General features: G+C 43.2%; 1 protein-coding gene across 1 annotated transcript in view; it reads left to right on the top strand.

The window, feature by feature from the left end:
- Nucleotides 1-15,022, top strand: part of LOC311248510 (nesprin-2-like) — a gene marked incomplete at its 5' end in the record, with an annotated part of 34,460 nt that extends 19,438 nt beyond the window's left edge. The window contains 9 exons of the mRNA XM_084339379.1: nucleotides 948-1,060; nucleotides 3,346-3,475; nucleotides 4,674-4,882; nucleotides 7,139-7,339; nucleotides 7,673-7,801; nucleotides 9,481-9,672; nucleotides 10,667-10,741; nucleotides 12,425-12,474; nucleotides 14,168-15,022. Coding sequence (XP_084195505.1) covers nucleotides 948-1,060; nucleotides 3,346-3,475; nucleotides 4,674-4,882; nucleotides 7,139-7,339; nucleotides 7,673-7,801; nucleotides 9,481-9,672; nucleotides 10,667-10,741; nucleotides 12,425-12,474; nucleotides 14,168-14,378 — 1,310 coding nt within the window. The remainder of the gene's footprint in view (nucleotides 1-947; nucleotides 1,061-3,345; nucleotides 3,476-4,673; nucleotides 4,883-7,138; nucleotides 7,340-7,672; nucleotides 7,802-9,480; nucleotides 9,673-10,666; nucleotides 10,742-12,424; nucleotides 12,475-14,167) is intronic.
- Nucleotides 15,023-17,645: the final 2,623 nt, after the last annotated feature.

Raw genomic sequence — 17,645 nt, 5'->3', positions numbered from 1 at the left:
ATAAAGGTTAAACAAACAAACTAAGATGTTGAGATTTAAAATGTTTATTTCAGGCTCATTGACTCAGTTGTGATTCTGGTCCCATGCAAGAAGAGGATAGGTCAGTGAAAGGTCACAGAAATGTTCGAAAATGGTTTCCCCCGTTACCACTGTAGTGCTGAGCAACTTCTGTGACCCATCCTCATCTTATGATCCTAGGTCCCATGTCGAGGAATACACTTCCTCATACAAATGCAAAGAACTGATATGTAGCTACAGTTGTCGTCTTCTTCTAATCGTGCTTCTATAGTTCACCCAGCTGCTATTGCACCTACCAGCATTAGGTCGTTTTATTTTTTTCCAAACGTCTGCTCTGTTTACATGTTCTGTCTTTGTGCTGCGTCTTGTTTCGTCCTCAACAGGCACGTTTGTTGTTCCTAGTGTTTTGTTTTGGATGCCGCGGAGCACAGATATGACATTCACATGGATTAGATCGACATAAGATCCTGTCTTTATTAAACCATCTGGATATGAAACCTGCATGAGACCTGGTTTTATGTTTATTTTCTTTTGCAACCAGTGTTTTATTGGGTTTGTTTTGTGCCACTTGCATGGTTACCACCAGTAGTCGTGACGTTGTCCTGGCATCCAGTGTGCATGGATGACGTGGTCGTGGTCTTCGGCACGGTGTGGATGTGGTGGTGAGGACCTGCCAAGTCCACCAGATGTCTCTCTCTCTCTCTCTCGCGCGCTCTCTCACGCTCTCTCTCTCTCTCTCTCTCTCTCTCTCTCTCTCTCTCTCTCTCTCTCTCTCTCTCTCTCTCTCTCTCTCTCTGTCTCTGTCTCTGTCTCTGTCTCTGTCTCTGTCTCTGTCTCTGTCTCTGTCTCTATCTCTGTCTCTCTCTCTCTCTCTCTCTCTCACGGTGAATCCCCAGCTCACACTGTTCCTCTCCTCTCCTTCCTCTCAGTCAAGTCAGTGACGGACCCTCCCAGCTGGCACCAGCCTGACAGCCCCGAGAGGAAACGCCTCCCCAGCAACTCTCCCACACACTGCAGTACCCCCTTCCACCAGCAGGGCTATGTAAGGCGACACACACACTGCAGTACCCCCTTCCAACACACATACACACACATACTGCAGTACCCCCTTCCACCAGCAGGGCTATGTTAAGCTCACTCGCTCACTCACTCACTCTCTCACTTGTTCTGTCCATTCCAATTCAACCCCTCCCCCTCCTCATTAACCCCCATGTCCGCCCCCACATGTCACGATAGAGAGTGAGCTGAGTGGTTGAAGGGAGCGTGGCTGTTCAGTCCTCCAATTCTCACCCCAACAACATTGAGCCAATCATTTACATTTAGCATTTTGTCATTTAGCTGACGCTTTTATCCAAAGCGACTTACAAGTGTTGTACAACAAGTCAGCAGGAAGGGCACAACTCTAGTAACAATGTTCATCAAAGTGTTCAAACTTGAGTGCTACAGTGTCCAGTGTATGTTAGTATATTAGGAATAGTGCATGGCTTCAGAGGACAATAAGAAGGTTAGTTGAATTTTTTTGAAATTTATTTAGAAATTTCAAATATTGATTGAATAAGTGTGTCTTTAGTCGACGGCAATGATGGTCGGGTTTCGGCTGTCCTAACTGGTGGGAAGTTCATTCCACCATTGTGGAGCAAGGACCAAGAATAGGCTTCTCTTTGATGACCCTCCCGGAGCTTGGACAGGAGTGGGTCTGAGGCGGCCAGAAGACAGAGCGTAGGGGTCTTGAGGGTGTGTGGTTAGAGACCATTGACCGGAGGTAGACGGGAGACGTTCCCTTCACCGTGCGATATGCCAGGTTGAGGACCTTGAAGCGGATTCGTGCGGCGATGGGGAGCCAGTGCAGGTCCCTAAGAAGTGGGGTAACATGGGCTGACTTTGGTAGGTTGTAGATCAGGCAGGCGGCTGCGTTCTGAACAAGTTAAAGAGGCTTGGTGGTGGTGGTCGGTGGAAGGGGAAGGGGCGGATCCTTCTGACATTGCTCAGGAGGAATCTGCAGGTTCTGGTTGTTGCGGCGATGTCAGCGGAGAAGTTCAGCCGATCGTCGAGGACAACGCCAAGGTTCTTGCCGGTCGGGGACGCGGCCACAGCTACATTCTCCAATGTGATGGAAACGTCGGTCAGGGGGGAGGGTTTGGCCGGCAGGTGAATCAATTGTGTTTAGCTTAAGTTCAGTTTGAGGTGGTTGGTCGTCATCCAGGCGGAGATGTCGGACAGACAGGCCGAGATCCGCTCAGAGACATGGAGAACTGAGGGAGGAAAGGAGAGGAAGAGTTGAATATCATCAGCATAGCAATGATACGAGAAGTCATGAGATGTGATAATGTTACCAAGAGATTTGGTGTAGAGGGAGAAGAGGAGGGGTCCAAAGACCGAGCCCTGGGGGACACTCGTCCGAAGGGGGCGGGGGGCCAACAGGGTCCCTCTCCATGATACTTGGTAGGAGCGGTCGTCGAGGTAGGATGTCAGCCATGCCAGCGCAGAGCCAGCCACTCCCATTCCTGCGAGGGATACGAGGAGGATCTGGTGGTTGACTGTGTCGAAGGCTGCAGACAGATCCAGGAGAATCAGGACAGAGGAGAGGGCCTTCGCTTTTTCTAAGTGAAAAGCCTCTGTGACCTCTATGAGGGCCGTCTCTGTGGAGTGACCAGTCCTGAAGCCTGACTGATTAGGGTCTAGGTCGGAGGTCATTCTGTAAGAGATAAGCAGTAAGTTGGTTGGATACAGCACGTTCAAGTGATTTAGAGAGGAAGGACAGAAGAGAGACAAGACGATAGTTGTCTAGGACCACCCCCGAGTTGAGGGAGGAGTGGATGGTTGCCGTTAGGAATGGGAGGATATCTGGTGCTATGGTCTGGAGGAGTGGAGAGGGTAGCGGGTCCAGCTGGCATTTAGTGGGACGGTTCGACGTCACCAGTGTCAAGGCCTCTGCGTCTGTAATGGGAGAGAAGGATGACAGAGTGAAGGATGAGGTTCTCGATTCCGAATTTGGAATGGGTGGTGGTTGGATCAGAAGTGACGGCTTAAAAGCCAGGGTTTGTGCTTTGCCGTCCCAGCAGGCATTGCAAATAACGAAACAACCGTACCGCCTCGTCGAGTGTCCATGTCTGCTGTGTCCACGCTCACCACCCTTCTTCGAGTGCCACTCAAAATGAAGGGGGTGTGTTTAGTGGTCGATTTAGGACTGAGCAACTCACTAGCTCACTCAAAAACATGGAGTCATATTTTTTTTTGCAAAACTATCTTTGATGGATGTAAATCTAGCTTGATATTATGACATGATAGCAGTTCTGTGTTTGGTAACGGTGTCCTCCTTGTGTCCAGGCTAAGCTGATGTCGGAGTGTAACGGCAGCATCGACAACGTGAAGAGAGTCAAACTGATCCTGAATGACGACGAGGAGTTGGACGAACAAGGCCTCACCAGCAGCACTGCAGACAAACAGACCAGCACAGGTACAGAATGAATGAATGAATGAATGAAAACTTTAATTTAACAGATTGCAGAATGGGTACAATACAGTACGGCTCAATACACACAATTGTTAAGGGGATGCAGACCAGAGAAAGACGTTTGTCTTGTTTACATCAGGGTCCCCCATTTTCAATTCATAGTGACATTTATGACATACACAACATACATGACATCATGACATTTATGGCATAGGGACGTACATGATATACAGGTATATAGTACTGTTACATTTGTGACATATACGATATGCAAATATACAGTACTGTTACCCAGAGATCATTGACAGCACAGTGACAAACAGACCAGCACAGGTACAGCACAGCAGAACAACAGGCTAGTAGCACAGGTACAAAACTATTTAGGTATCTCAAAAATCCAGAGTTCCAAAGTAGTATTTACAACCCGAAAGCCGACGTGAACGAGTGCTAAGCTCGTAGCTACAGTATAACGCCTCTCGCACCGCAGGTGTGAATGCAGTTCAATCACAAAAGCTAAAGTTAAACGGATACTGTGGGTTCGAGTCCCTGTGATCATGAATCACAAAAGCTAAAGTTAAAAGGATGTGTATCAGTGATGGTCAAACCGTAAATAAAGAGGCCTATTAAGATGTTAAAAACGATGAAAAACGATGTTATTTAATGTTATATGCCTTACCTTGACTTGGTCTATTTTGCTGCCATCTATTTTATACTTATTTTATGTCTGCACTGCTTTGTCAATTGTGTGCAAATTTTATGCCTGTCTTTTTTATGCAAATGTTATGCCATTCTTTTTATGCAAATAGTATGGCTGTCTTTTTATGCAAATTTTATGCCAGTCTTTTTTTACTGCTGTGAAGCACTTTGAGCTGCACTTCTTGTTTGAAAGGTGCTATACAAATAAGGTTTATTATTATTATTATTATTATTATTATTATTATTATTATTATTATTATTATTATTATTATTATTATTATTATTATTATTATTATTATTATTATTATTATTATAATATTATTATTATTATTATTATTATTATTATTATTATTATTATTATTATTATTATTATTATTATTATTATTATTATTATTATTATTATTATTATTATTATTATTATTATTATTATTATTATTATTATTATTATTAGTCAAAATGATCCACCTTGGGGTGTAGTCATGACGGAGTCGTGTTTCCTCTCCAGGCGTGATCGAGCGCTGGGAGCTGCTTCAGGCCCAGTCCTTCAGCGAGATAGACATCAGGCAGGACCTGCAGCAGTGGCAGAAGCTGAACTCTGACCTCTGTGATGTCACTTCCTGGTTGGGCCGCGTGCTGCCGGAGCTGGAGAGGCTGCAGCGCCTCGCTCCGTCCACCGGGGTCCGCGACACAGAGAGCAACATCAGGAAGCTGAAGGTAGCGCCATGGCGCCTCGATGAGCACAACAGTTGTTTTCCTAATTCATGATATACACTCCGTCACGGAGTGAGCTTAAAGGGGCACTTTTGGGGAAGTTATCATCCGTTTATCAGTATTGATACAACATAATTAGCATTGGTCCAATTCCTCTTTTTTGGAAAAATACTTTTTTTGACAACCAAATCTTGTTTTTATGAAGAAAATTATTTATGATAATAAAACACATTGTTTGATTCAATGTAGGCTGTTGTTTTTACCATCATAGGCTGTTGTTTTGATCATGTTTTGGTTACCATCTATTAGCTGGACTGTTTGCATTTCTAAGCCTGTCTTTTTGGGCTCATCATCTTCTAACGTGACACTCTGTGACATCATTATTTCTCGGCTGCTCAACAGTTCAGAAGAAGATGCAAATATTGTTCTGTGTGCAGAAATTGACAGGATGTCTCCATAAGTAACATCCTGTTTGAGAACCTTGCAGCACACCTTCACACTTCAAACATGTGTCGTCGTCCCCCCCCCCGCCCACTTCTGTCCTCGTGAAACCACAACCCACCGCGACCCACCGTAACCATGACAACAGTTTCAGTTGGTTAATGTGCGCGACAAATTTATACACGTATTCAAACTGAAAACACTCGCGCACACACATTCAGGCACTTAGACATAGACAGGACATACTAGTCATAAACACCCTCCCACATATTACTTCAGACATATCACACGTACGCATATTATTGAAAAGGTCATTAGATGAAAAATAGGTCAGCATTATCAGAAATCTGCACGTACACAGGAATATTCTTTTTTCTGTGACGTTTCAGATATGAATGTGTTGTGGGGCAGCAGACACTGTTTCTGGGACCAGCGCGGTTCTGTCGACATTTGCAATAAATATTTATAAGTTCATATGTTTTTCATTACCGGTAATCATTTTGTATACAAAAATATTAATTTTCATTACTGGTCAGCCCAAATTGACCGCGACTTCTCCAAAAAACAATGCTGATTTATTTGCACATACTGTACTCTCTTCTCACACATCAATTTCTTTTTTAATATGGCCACCAGTGATGTCATCGGGGACATTCAATATTTGTGTTACAGCGCCATGAAATTATATTTTAGCAGTCCCTATCAGAAATATCATTCATCTACAGTACATAATCTTTCGGGGTGTGTGTGAGATTATGTGCAAGATGAAACAGTATTGGTGAAGTTTCGGTGAAGTGCCCATTTAAGTTTGAAACATTTTACTGAAATGTAACTGAAAAGATTACATTACAAGAAAAACAAAAGAAATTAAGGACCCGTTCATAGAAACCATGCTTATATGTTAGATAAAAGGGTTTAGTGCAATCATCATACATGAGCAGCTCCACTTACTAAAGCAAGCGTTTTTCCTATCGCAGCCAAATCTCTTCAGGAGGCTCCATTAGAGAAAAAAAAAACTACAATGAAAAATCGTCACCTCAATTTCCTTTATAAGAAACAATATGTCATTATGTTGCTGTGTGTGGCATGAATTAATCAACATTTATATAGTGCTTTTCTAGACACTCAAAGCGCTCCCCACAATGTCTGGAAACATATCTCTTGTCTGGAAATTGCTTCCTTCTCCAAATCTAATTTATTTGTAAAGCCTGCAATCACAAGTTAATGTCCCGATGGGCCGGACAAGTCTTCTTTAAACAAGTCAAGAAGAAAGATCACAATAAATCAAGAACAAAAAACCCATCTTGAAATCCAAAACAAATGTAAAGTAAATAATGCAACACTCCCAGACATCCCCCAGCGAGGTAAGGAAAAACTCACAAAAAACCTAGCTATAGGAAAAAAGCACCACAGGCAATGTGGAGGAGAGAAACCTTAGAAGGGCCATTCAAGGGGGGATAGTAGTGTTGCTATGGATGATAGATGGGTGGATAATAAAACAGGCGAATAGTTGGTATGGTATGTACATATACGTGTGATAAAACACAAATATGTACATGCAATAGCAACTGGGGTACATTTTTGAAAGATTTAAATAGAATAGAGCTAAGCACAACAACAACAAAAGAGAAAGCAGCATAGGGAGACGAGCGCTAGTTTGAGAATCTAGGATAAAGGCTAAATGTCAAGGCTCGGAGCTCAAAACATCAGTCATATTCCATTTGCACATGAGTATATGTATTCCGCTTCTCCCTTCATCTCCTTCCTCTCCTTCCTCTCCCTCTCGCCCCCCCCCCCCCCCCCCCCCCCTCTGTCCAGGAGATGCAGAAGACCTTCAACAGCTACAAGTGTCTGATGATCTCCATCAACCTGAGCAGCCGCCACTTCCATCGGGGAGACAGTGCCGAGCTGCGGGAGCTCCAGGACGGCCTGCGCTCCGCCAACCACAGCTGGACGCGGGCGTGTGCCAGCCTGGAGGGCTGGGAGAGGAAGCTGCACGACGCCCTCATGCAGTGCCAGGTAGGACCATAAGTCCCCCACCAGACCGGCTGACAAGCTGATTGATCTGGGTCTGAACTCCGCCCTGAGCACCTGGATCCTGGGCTTTTTTTCTCATGCATGTCCGTCCAACACCACTTGTTCTTTGGGGAGTCAAATCTTTGACGATGTCTGAATTATTTGAGTTGCATTCTTACTCAACATAAGCAAAACTCAACATCAACACTGTATATAGAATAATCTCCCCCTTAAAAACATAAACCAGGATTCTCTCCACTTGGGTGACTGACTAACATTGGAGGGAGTAGCCTCCGTGACCTTTGCCCTCTAACCCGTGTCCCTTGCCTCCCACAGGAGTTCCACGAGACGCTGCACTCCATGCTCTTGTGGCTGGCGCAGGCCGAGAACCAGTGCCACGCCGTCAGCATCCATGACGGCTCTGTCCCCCACACGGCCCTGCTGGAACATCGGCGCACTCTCATGGTGAGGCTCCTTCAGGACGGCTGTTTATGTTTATGGTTATTAGGATCCCCATCGACGTGTTGACTATTCTTCCTGGGATCCTCGCAGATATACACATACAAATATGAAACATTCAGTATAAATCAGTCATATATCACATACATAATCAATACCTCATTAGGCGACGATCTATTGGAATCTAAGGGGTTTAATGTGCAGAGAGAACATGTTTAATGTGCAGAAAGAACATGATTGATGTGCAGAAAGAACAGGTTTAATGTGCAGAAATAACAGGTTTAATGTGCAGAAAGAACATGTTTAATGTGCAGAAAGAACAGGTTTAATGTGCAGAGAGAACCGGTGTAATGTGCAGAGAGAACATATTTAATGTGCAGAGAGAACATGTTTAATGTGCAGAGAGAACATGTTTGATGTGCAGAGAGAACATTATTGATGTGCAGAAAGAACATGTTTAATGTGCAGAAAGAACATGATTGATGTACAGAAAGAACAGGTTGAATGTGCAGAAAGAACAGGTTTAATGTGCAGAAAGAACATGATTGATGTGCAGAAAGAACATGTTGATGTGCAGAAAGAACAGGTTGAATGTGCAGAAAGAACAGGTTTAATGTGCAGAAAGAACATGATTGATGTGCAGAAAGAACATGATTGATGTGCAGAACGAACATGATTGATGTGCAGAACGAACATGATTGATGTGCAGAACGAACATGATTGATGTGCAGAAAGAACATGTTTGATGTGCATACACAGCCAAAGAGCGAAAGGAGGTTTGATTTAGATGGTCACCTTCCTTGAAAAGTGAACAGGAAATGGATTTCGATTTGTTTAGGTAGCATTATGAAAAGAGCCCTTCTGGGCCATGTACACAGGAGGAAATAAATCCACCTGAATGATGGTGATCTTTGTGCAGGGGGTTTGATTTCAGCAGGATGCCACGCCCCATAGTAAGGCCATTACTATTACATTTTAAGTGGGGGGAATGAGATAGTCACCCTCAACACTTCAATATATATATATATATATATATATATATACAGTACTGCCCATTTTGAAGGATGGTCATTCTCTAGATCCTTTTGCCCAGAAGGATGTTTTAAAATTAATCTTCAACATGTAGGAATCAGGGACAGTTAGGATTGAAGTAAGGGGTAGATTCATAAACAACCTTCTTAGGTAAAAACCACGACGAGTAGGGATGTTTGATATTGGCTTTTTCACCGATATCCGATATACCGATATTGTCCAACTCTTAATTTCCGATACCGATATCAACCGATACCGATTTATATGCAGGGAATAATTTCAGGTAATTAACATTACATATCTCTTGTCTTTAACACATTTAACACAATTAACACAACATTATGCATACTTTTCACAATAAATAAAATAAGAATTTGTTCTTACTTGCTTGCCTGGGTAAATAAAGGTTAAATAAATGTAAAAAAAAAAAGATAAAAAAACGATACAGATAATTTCCGATATTACATTTGAATGCCAATATCGGCCGATAATATCGGACATCTCTAATGACGAGTTATAGATTTGCAGCTTGGCCAACGAGTTGACTCCTGGTTCCAGGTCCTTCTGGGTGACGGGGTCCGGGGCACTCTGTGATTCCACCACTGTGCTCTAAGACCCGCCTCTCTCTGTCCCCTCCCTCCCTCCCGCCGCAGGCTCTGGAGGACAACCTGTGTAGCCGTCAGCGGCAGGTGTCCTCGCTGCAGGAGATCTCCTCCCAGCTCCTCCTGGAGACCAGCGGGGAGGACAGCGTGGAGGCCAAGGAGAAGGTCCACGTCATCGCCAACAAACTGCGCCTGTTACTGAGACAGGTGGCCAGCGACCTGAACACGCTGAAAGACAAACTGGTAGGTCTGCTGATGCCAACTTAAGATCCCTACGTGACCAACTTAAGACCCCTACGTGACCAACTTAAGACCCCTACAGACCCCTACGTGACCAACTTAAGACCCCTACGTGACCAACTTAAGACCCCTACGTGACCAACTTAAGACCTCTACATAACCAGAAACCATCAACACCTTGATCAATGACAACAGGCTTACCTTACAGTGTGGTGAATTATTGACATATTTTCAAATAAGTTAAAGTTGCACTTTATTGTCATCATGGGGACATTATTCCTCCGTATTTGACCCATCCTAACTACTTGGGAAGTAGTTGGATTATACCTACTGTAGGATACATGTGTCTTTTGGTTCCTGATTAGTCATTCCTGAAGCAGATGTCCTTTATAGATTATAGAAGTTGCATGCACAGATTTTTATTGGTTAGAGAAAATATATCAATCTGGTGTATGGGCAATAGAGGCCTTGCACAGAATGTTTGTGTAGCTCTCCTTCTTCCAGTATGGCCGCCTGTAACCATTGGTAACCACTTTCAAAGGAAAGTGCTTAATTTCTGTGCATTGGTAGAGTAGATAAAACACTGGAAACATATGATATTACTGTTCCACTATGATTTGTTTACAAGATACATAATAAGTAATAATTATTATGTTTTTGTGTATACATTAATCATAAATCAACACATGGCAACTGTTGTTTTGCACAGAGGAACAGCTGTCTCTTGCATTGCCATGTACGAAAGAATGGTTGCTATGATACAGGCAGCCACGCTGGAAGAGACATTCCGCGCAAGGCCTCTCCGTAGAAAACAATAAGGTCGAATAACAAAGTGTTTTTGTGAACGGGTTCCCGGTGTTTACATGTTTCTCAGAGCTGCGTGCCAAACTTAGGACTCTGTTATGACCTACTTAAGCCGTGTTGTGATGGAACCGGTCGGTTTGGTCCGTCTGGTCGTCCGGCGATGAGCTCACTGTTTATTTGCCGTTTGTCTCAGGAATCCTGCCCAACCAGCTCTGAGATGGACAGTATTGGCCTGGGATCGCTCAGCGCTCCTTTCCTACTGCAGAAGGTACAGTAGCCCAATATCGGACTATTTAACCCTTTCAGGTGTATGTCTAATTCTGATGGTGTAACAATGGCTACTGATTCCGATTCAGTTTTATTTTTGCATCTTTGTCATATTCTCATACAAAAAGAGCAAAATTCTCGACCTAATAAAATACACAATAGAACAATACAATACACAAAAACACAGTAAAAACCAGCATAATAGTGATGTATGAAAAAGTGACAGTGCTGAGAGTTGATTGATATACAAAGTGCAACAGTAGAATAAAATGTACGTAAAGTACTTACAAATACTTAAAATACTAAATACATAAATACACACAATAAAATCATAATTGCTAGATAGTGTTCAAGAGTCTGATGGCTTGATGAAAGTACGAGTCCTTGAGCCTGCTGGACCTGGCTCTGAGGCTGCGGTAACGCCTCCCAGAAGGCAGCAGTTGGAACAAGCTGTTGTTGGGTCATTGGTCATACTGGTCATTGAAACATGGACTTGTAGAATTCCATGATAGAATTAATATAATTATTTTTATAAAAAAAATAAACATACACCTGAAATGTTTTTTTTATGCACATTAGGAGATTAGACAGTGGCTAAGGAGGTAGGGCAGTCGTCTGATAATCAGAAGGTTCCCGACTCAATTCCCGCTCCTCCCGGGCAGCGTGTCGAAGTGTCCTTGAGCAAGACACTTAACCCCTAACTGCTCCCGATGAGCAGGTTGGCTCCTTGCACGGTCGCCCTCTGTGTGAGTGAATGGGTGACTGTGTGAGTGAATGGGTGAATGTGAGGAACAAATATTGTAAAGCTCTACATAAATGCACCATTTTCCATTAGAGCTGGTTGCTACTTTTATTTATATATATTTTTTTCCCCGAATAGAATAGAAGTACTTTATTGATCCTGAGGGAAATTCAGCACTACAGATCGCTCACAATAAACATTGAGGTAGTCAAAATCAAAAATCACAAATAAGAATTGAAACACAGTCTGGGATATACATTCTAAATATGTATATACATTCTAAAATATACAGCCAAAAATATAAATGTACAGTAATAAATGTAGAAAAGAAAATGTAAAGTGTCGATGAGAGTGAGAGTAAAAAAGTCATGGGTCAAAAGTCTAGGTTTGACTACTGTTTAAATCTCAGCAAAAAGGTTTCGGTCCTTGTTATCAGGAGCTCAATCAGTCATCATTTTACATTTGGTGGCGGGACCACCCCCCTTGTTTACATTCAGACTTCCGACTGGGCCTTTACGTAGAATGATTCAATATTCAAGAGTTTTATTTGTCACATACATACACCAGACATGCAGTGAAATGTAGGTGGCCATGCCCGCCTTGATTGTGCAAAAATACAAATAATAAAATAGAATAATAAAATAGAATAGATAATAAAATTAAAAAAGTAATAAGAATAAGAATACAATGCTAAGCTTAAGAAATAAAGGCAATGCGTAATACAATAATACACAAATATACAGTTCTATTTTTAAAGTGACCTTTTTGTAGTGTGTTTGTGTGTTCATGTGTGCTTGTGTGTGGAGAGATCAGTGTTCAGTGTTCTGATGGGGGCCTGGGGGAGGAAGCTGAGTCTGAGTCTCTCTGTTTTAGCCGCATGAATGCGGAGGCGCTTGACCGCAATCTAACGAATGCAATCTAACCCTGAGCTTTCTGTTGCAGCTGGAGGCGGAACCTGCAGCGACAGGAGCCAGCCCCTCCGTCACTAGAAGGTATGTTCTGAGTGGCTATATAGCCAAACCCTCTGTCACTAGAAGGTATGTTCTGAGTGGCTATATAGCCAAACCCTCTGTCACTAGAAGGTATGTTCTGAGTGGCTATAGCCAAACCCTCTGTCACTAGAAGGTATGTTCTGAGTGGCTATATAGCCAAACCCTCTGTCACTAGAAGGTATGTTCTGAGTGGCTATAGCCAAACCCTCTGTCACTAAAGGTATGTTCTGAGTGGCTATATAGCCAAACCCTCTGTCACTAGAAGGTATGTTCTGAGTGGCTATATTCAAACCCTCTGTCACTAGAAGGTATGTTCTGAGTGGCTATATAGCCAAACCCTCTGTCACTAGAAGGTATGTTCTGAGTGGCTATAGCCAAACCCTCTGTCACTAGAAGGTATGTTCTGAGTGGCTATATAGCCAAACCCTCTGTCACTAGAAGGTATGTTCTGAGTGGCTATATTCAAACCCTCTGTCACTAGAAGGTATGTTCTGAGTGGCTATATTCAAACCCTCTGTCACTAGAAGGTATGTTCTGAGTGGCTATATTCAAACCATCTGTCACTAGAAGGTATGTTCTGAGTGGCTACTGTATATAAGTACGAGTGCAATAGATAAGTGGACACTGGAGGCCTGCAGTGTTTTGCGAGCTGTTTTATTTATTTATCTATTTTTGAATGTTTTTAATGGGTGTCTTGTCTCTCTGTTCTCTCACTACTTCAGTTACTGGGCTGGACGTTGGCCCATGTACAGTTCACATATCCATGGCTGAAATGCAAATCCTCCTATCTGAAAATGTCACAAAAATAAAATTAAAATAATGTTGTTTTCTTGCCGAATGAATTTTTTTTTAAGGATACCCAATACAATACACAGCTTTTGGTTTTTGGAAAATATCTTGCAGATAGACTGAATAGGTCCAGATAGGAGGTTTCTCATCATCCAAAGTGAATTTGTCATCATCCAAAATGTTGCGTTTCAGCCATCGCTATTCCTTTTTAAAGGGACATGCCAGCATAATGGGAAATACGTTTAAGAAGATGAATATCAATTTCCTCTCTGTGCGTTCAGTAGAAAGCTATCCGGTTGTAAGCTAGCCTAGCTTAGCACAAATGAATGGAAGCGGATACGGATCAACTAGCCTAGCTAAAACCTTGGGAGATGTGTTCCAACAGCTAGGCTAGCTGACCCATCCTCGATTTGAATTGCATGTGATCCACAATCTAAAATTAGTTTTGACCACCATGAATTAGGTGACGTCTGTAGGGGGACTCAATTAATTTACGATTCAATCATATCATGAAGCAGATTTTATTTCAAGTTCTAATATTGGAAAAACATTGGGCATTCGATTATATCCAACCTATTAAAAAATTATAAAAAGGAGGACGGCTCTATCATTGAAGAATGAATTGTTATTTCTATACCCCTGTCTGTGCTGAAATGAAATATAACATCAATAGTCTCCAGATTTCACTAATACTACATCTCTACCTCATCTTTGCATTTTGTACTTTAGTTTGTATATTGTATATTTTGGTCTTTATTCTTTTTCCTTGTTTTACTGTATGAAGCACAATCTCAAGAGGCTCATACAGAACCAAGCATTTCACTGTAATGTACATAATGTACTGTACCTTATATGTGACACATTTAAGACACGTTTTTAACTTGAAACTCTCTCCCGCCCGCAGGGAGGACAAGAGGGACTCCTCCCCAGACCGACCCTTCTTCCAGCGGGTGCTGCGCGCCGCCTTCCCCCTGCACCTGCTCTTCCTCCTCCTGCTGGTGCTCGCCTGCCTGGTGCCCATGTCGGAAGAGGACTACAGCTGTACACTGACCAACAACTTCGCTCGCTCCTTCTACCCCATGCTGCGCTACACCAACGGCCCTCCGCCCACATGAGAGGCGGAGGAAGCTTCCCCGGAGTCCTCTCTCGGGGGCGCACCTTTCCTGGATCGATGACGGGGGAAGTTCAGACACTATAGCGACCTGTTGGGTTCTTCTCGACTGGGAACAAGCTTCTCTGTAGGCCCCCGGTACAGAGTGTAAACACGGAGGGGGACGGTGGATAACCTTGCTTCTTGAAGCTGATGTAACAAAAGAGAAGGAGTCAAAGTCAAAGTCAAGTTTATTGTCATTTTTCTATTGACATGGAAGCATACAGCACTCAGGTCTCAGTTACAGCCATTTGACGCTAGATATACAGTAAATAAATAAAATACTGATCCTCATGACGGACATACAAACCGATTCAACACAAATCCAGTAGAAACCAATCATTCAACAAAAACGGTCAATAAAAACAGTGAATTGATTCAGTAGCAAACTAATCCAAAATAAGAAACCTAGTCTAATTCAGTAAAACTGATCCAATTCAATAAGACCAATAGATTCACTGATTAAAATATTAAAAGAGATAGGTGCCATAAGGTGCTACACTACAGTGCAGTGTGCAGAGGCATGGCAGCGATGAGCTGCGATGAACTGTTCAGTCGTCTCACAGCATCCGGGAAGAAGCTATTCTTCAGCCTGGTGGTTCTTGCCCGGATGCTGCGCAGCCTCCTGCCTGAAGGGAGGGGGGTAAACAGTCCGTGGGCAGGGTGGGTGGGGTCACGCATGATGCGGATTGCTCTGTCCGTGCATCGGTTGTTGTAGGTATCAGAGATGTCTGGTAAGCTGCATCCGATGGTCCTCTGTGCAGACCTTACCACCCTCTGTAGCGCCTGCTTCTCTGCCGCTGTGCAGCTGCCGTACCATGCTGTGATGCAAGAGGTCAGTACGCTCTCCACCACACATCTATAGAAGGATCTGAGGATGTTGGTGTCAAGCCCCGGCCCTTTCAGTTTCCTCAGGAAGTACAGGCGTTGAGGAGCTTTTTTGACGAGGCTCAGGGTGTTGTCGCGCCACGTGAGGGTGTTGGAAATGTGCACCCCCAAGATATTTGATACTGGGAGTCACCTCTACAGCTGTGCCATCGATGTAGAGAGGGAGGGGGGGCGTGCTGGTCTTGCGGAAGTCTATGATCATTTCAGGCTAGAAAGGAGCTCTTTGGTGGAGCGTATGCATATTTCTTGAAGGAATGAGGAAAAACCAAGCCACTCAACTTTTTGTGAAAAAAGATTAAATTGTATTTACTTTCATTTCATTGTCAAGTTCTATAGATAGAACATGAGAACGGGGGGAAGAAGGCTGGATGCTTGAGACGCATCAGAGTTCATATTCTAATCGTGTTTATAGAACTTAGGGGAATAAAGGGGATGTTTTTGAAAATGACCTCTTGGTTCAGGTCAGTGTTCAGGTGCAGTTTCATCCTCCCACCTGAACCAGTGCCCCCCTCTAAGCTCCACTACCGGACTCCCGCCTGTACCAGTGCCCCCCTCTAAGCTCCACTACCGGACTCCCGCCTGTACCAGTGCCCCCCTCTAAGCTCTACTACCGCCTGTACCAGTGCCCCCCTCTAAGCTCTACTACCGTCTGCACCAGTGCCCCCCTCTAAGCTCTACTACCGTCTGCACCAGTGCCCCCCTCTAAGCTCTACTACCGTCTGCACCAGTGCCCCCCTCTAAGCTCTACTACCATCTGCACCAGTGCCCCCCTCTAAGCTCTACTACCGTCTGCACCAGTGCCCCCCTCTAAGCTCCACTACCGGACTCCCGCCTGTACCAGTGCCCCCCTCTAAGCTCTACTACCGTCTGCACCAGTGCCCCCCTCTAAGCTCTACTACCGTCTGCACCAGTGCCCCCCTCTAAGCTCCACAACCGGACTCCCGCCTGTACCAGTGCCCCCCTCTAAGCTCTACTACCGTCTGCACCAGTGCCCCCTTCTAAGCTCTACTACCGGACTCTACTTCTCCCAACATCAGGCCCTACTACTTAGATTAGAGACTGTCAGGGCACCACTTTCTTTGTCTCATAGCTGTTTATTTTTGTTTGCTAAAATATTATTAATATTAATGTATTTAAATACTTATTTATTTATTTGTCTGTAGAGCTCGTGTTCACAATGGTGTAGAGAGCTCTTCAATGAAGTAAAAAACTAAAAAGAAGCCATATCATTTATTCAGTTTGAAGCGTTTTTTATATTTAGACACGGTTTGTCAGTAAAATGTCCCCATCGGTATACAGTAGTACGGTACAAAGAACAATCTCAAGATTTATTCTGATATCTCTATTTTCCTTTTTATTTTATCATTGTCATGATAACCACTGGGTTGAAGTGATTAACCCTTTCACTGCCACACGACAAATGGTTAACCCTTTCACTACCACACTACAGAAGGTTAACCCTTTCACTACCACACTACAGATGGTTAACCATCTGTAGTGTGGTAGTGAAAGGGTTAACCTTCTGTAGTGTGGTAGTGAAAGGGTTAAGGAGCGTTTATTACCAAAGGATCAAATAACTCAGCATACCGTAAACACTACCAGCTATTTTCTACCACAACTGCTGTTTTTACATAGTACAACCACACGCGGAGGGCACATTTTGTATATATATATTGACTGAAAGAAAAAGTAGTTTTTTTGTTTGTTTTAGAAATATGTATACTTTTGACATTGTGATTCGTACACTGAATACTTGTAGTGACCCATCTGCAGACATGCCTTGCTTTTATTCAGTGGTTTTCAAAAGAAAAAAACAATATTTAATTTGAATCTTCTTTATTCAGACAACAATGTACTTTGGATTTTGTTTGTATCAATGCATTTATATATAACGGCAAAAACTACTGAAATAGGTAAATTATTCATGAATATACATGTGTGTGAATGTGTGCGAGCGTGAGTTTTAACTCCCCCCATAATTTGTGGCCATAATGTACTTATGGGATTGTCTGAATGCTGCTGCTCACATAATACTCTCACTCTCTCTCTCTCTCACTCTCTCTCTCTCTCACTCTCTCTCTCTCTCTCTCTCTCTCTCGCAGTTGAATGACATTCAGCGATAAATCTATTGCTGTCATGTCCCGAGTTTGAACAAAACGTGAATGTAAGCGATCCCCCTTTGAGCATTGAATGTAGCTGTGTGTACGTGCACAATCAAAGAGCATTAATATTTGTGTATATCGGCGGTTTCAGCGGAACTGTGTTGCTAGGGAAAACGGCTTGAACCCTATCTTATTTCCTGTTAGCTATGAAATTAGCCACAAACAGGAAATGAGTTTGGTTT

Source organism: Notolepis coatsorum, assembly GCF_963971535.1.
Source record: "Notolepis coatsorum genome assembly, contig: SCAFFOLD_903, whole genome shotgun sequence".
In the NCBI taxonomy this organism is placed as follows: domain Eukaryota; kingdom Metazoa; phylum Chordata; class Actinopteri; order Aulopiformes; family Paralepididae; genus Notolepis; species Notolepis coatsorum.
This window is presented reverse-complemented; position numbering and strand designations above follow the sequence as displayed.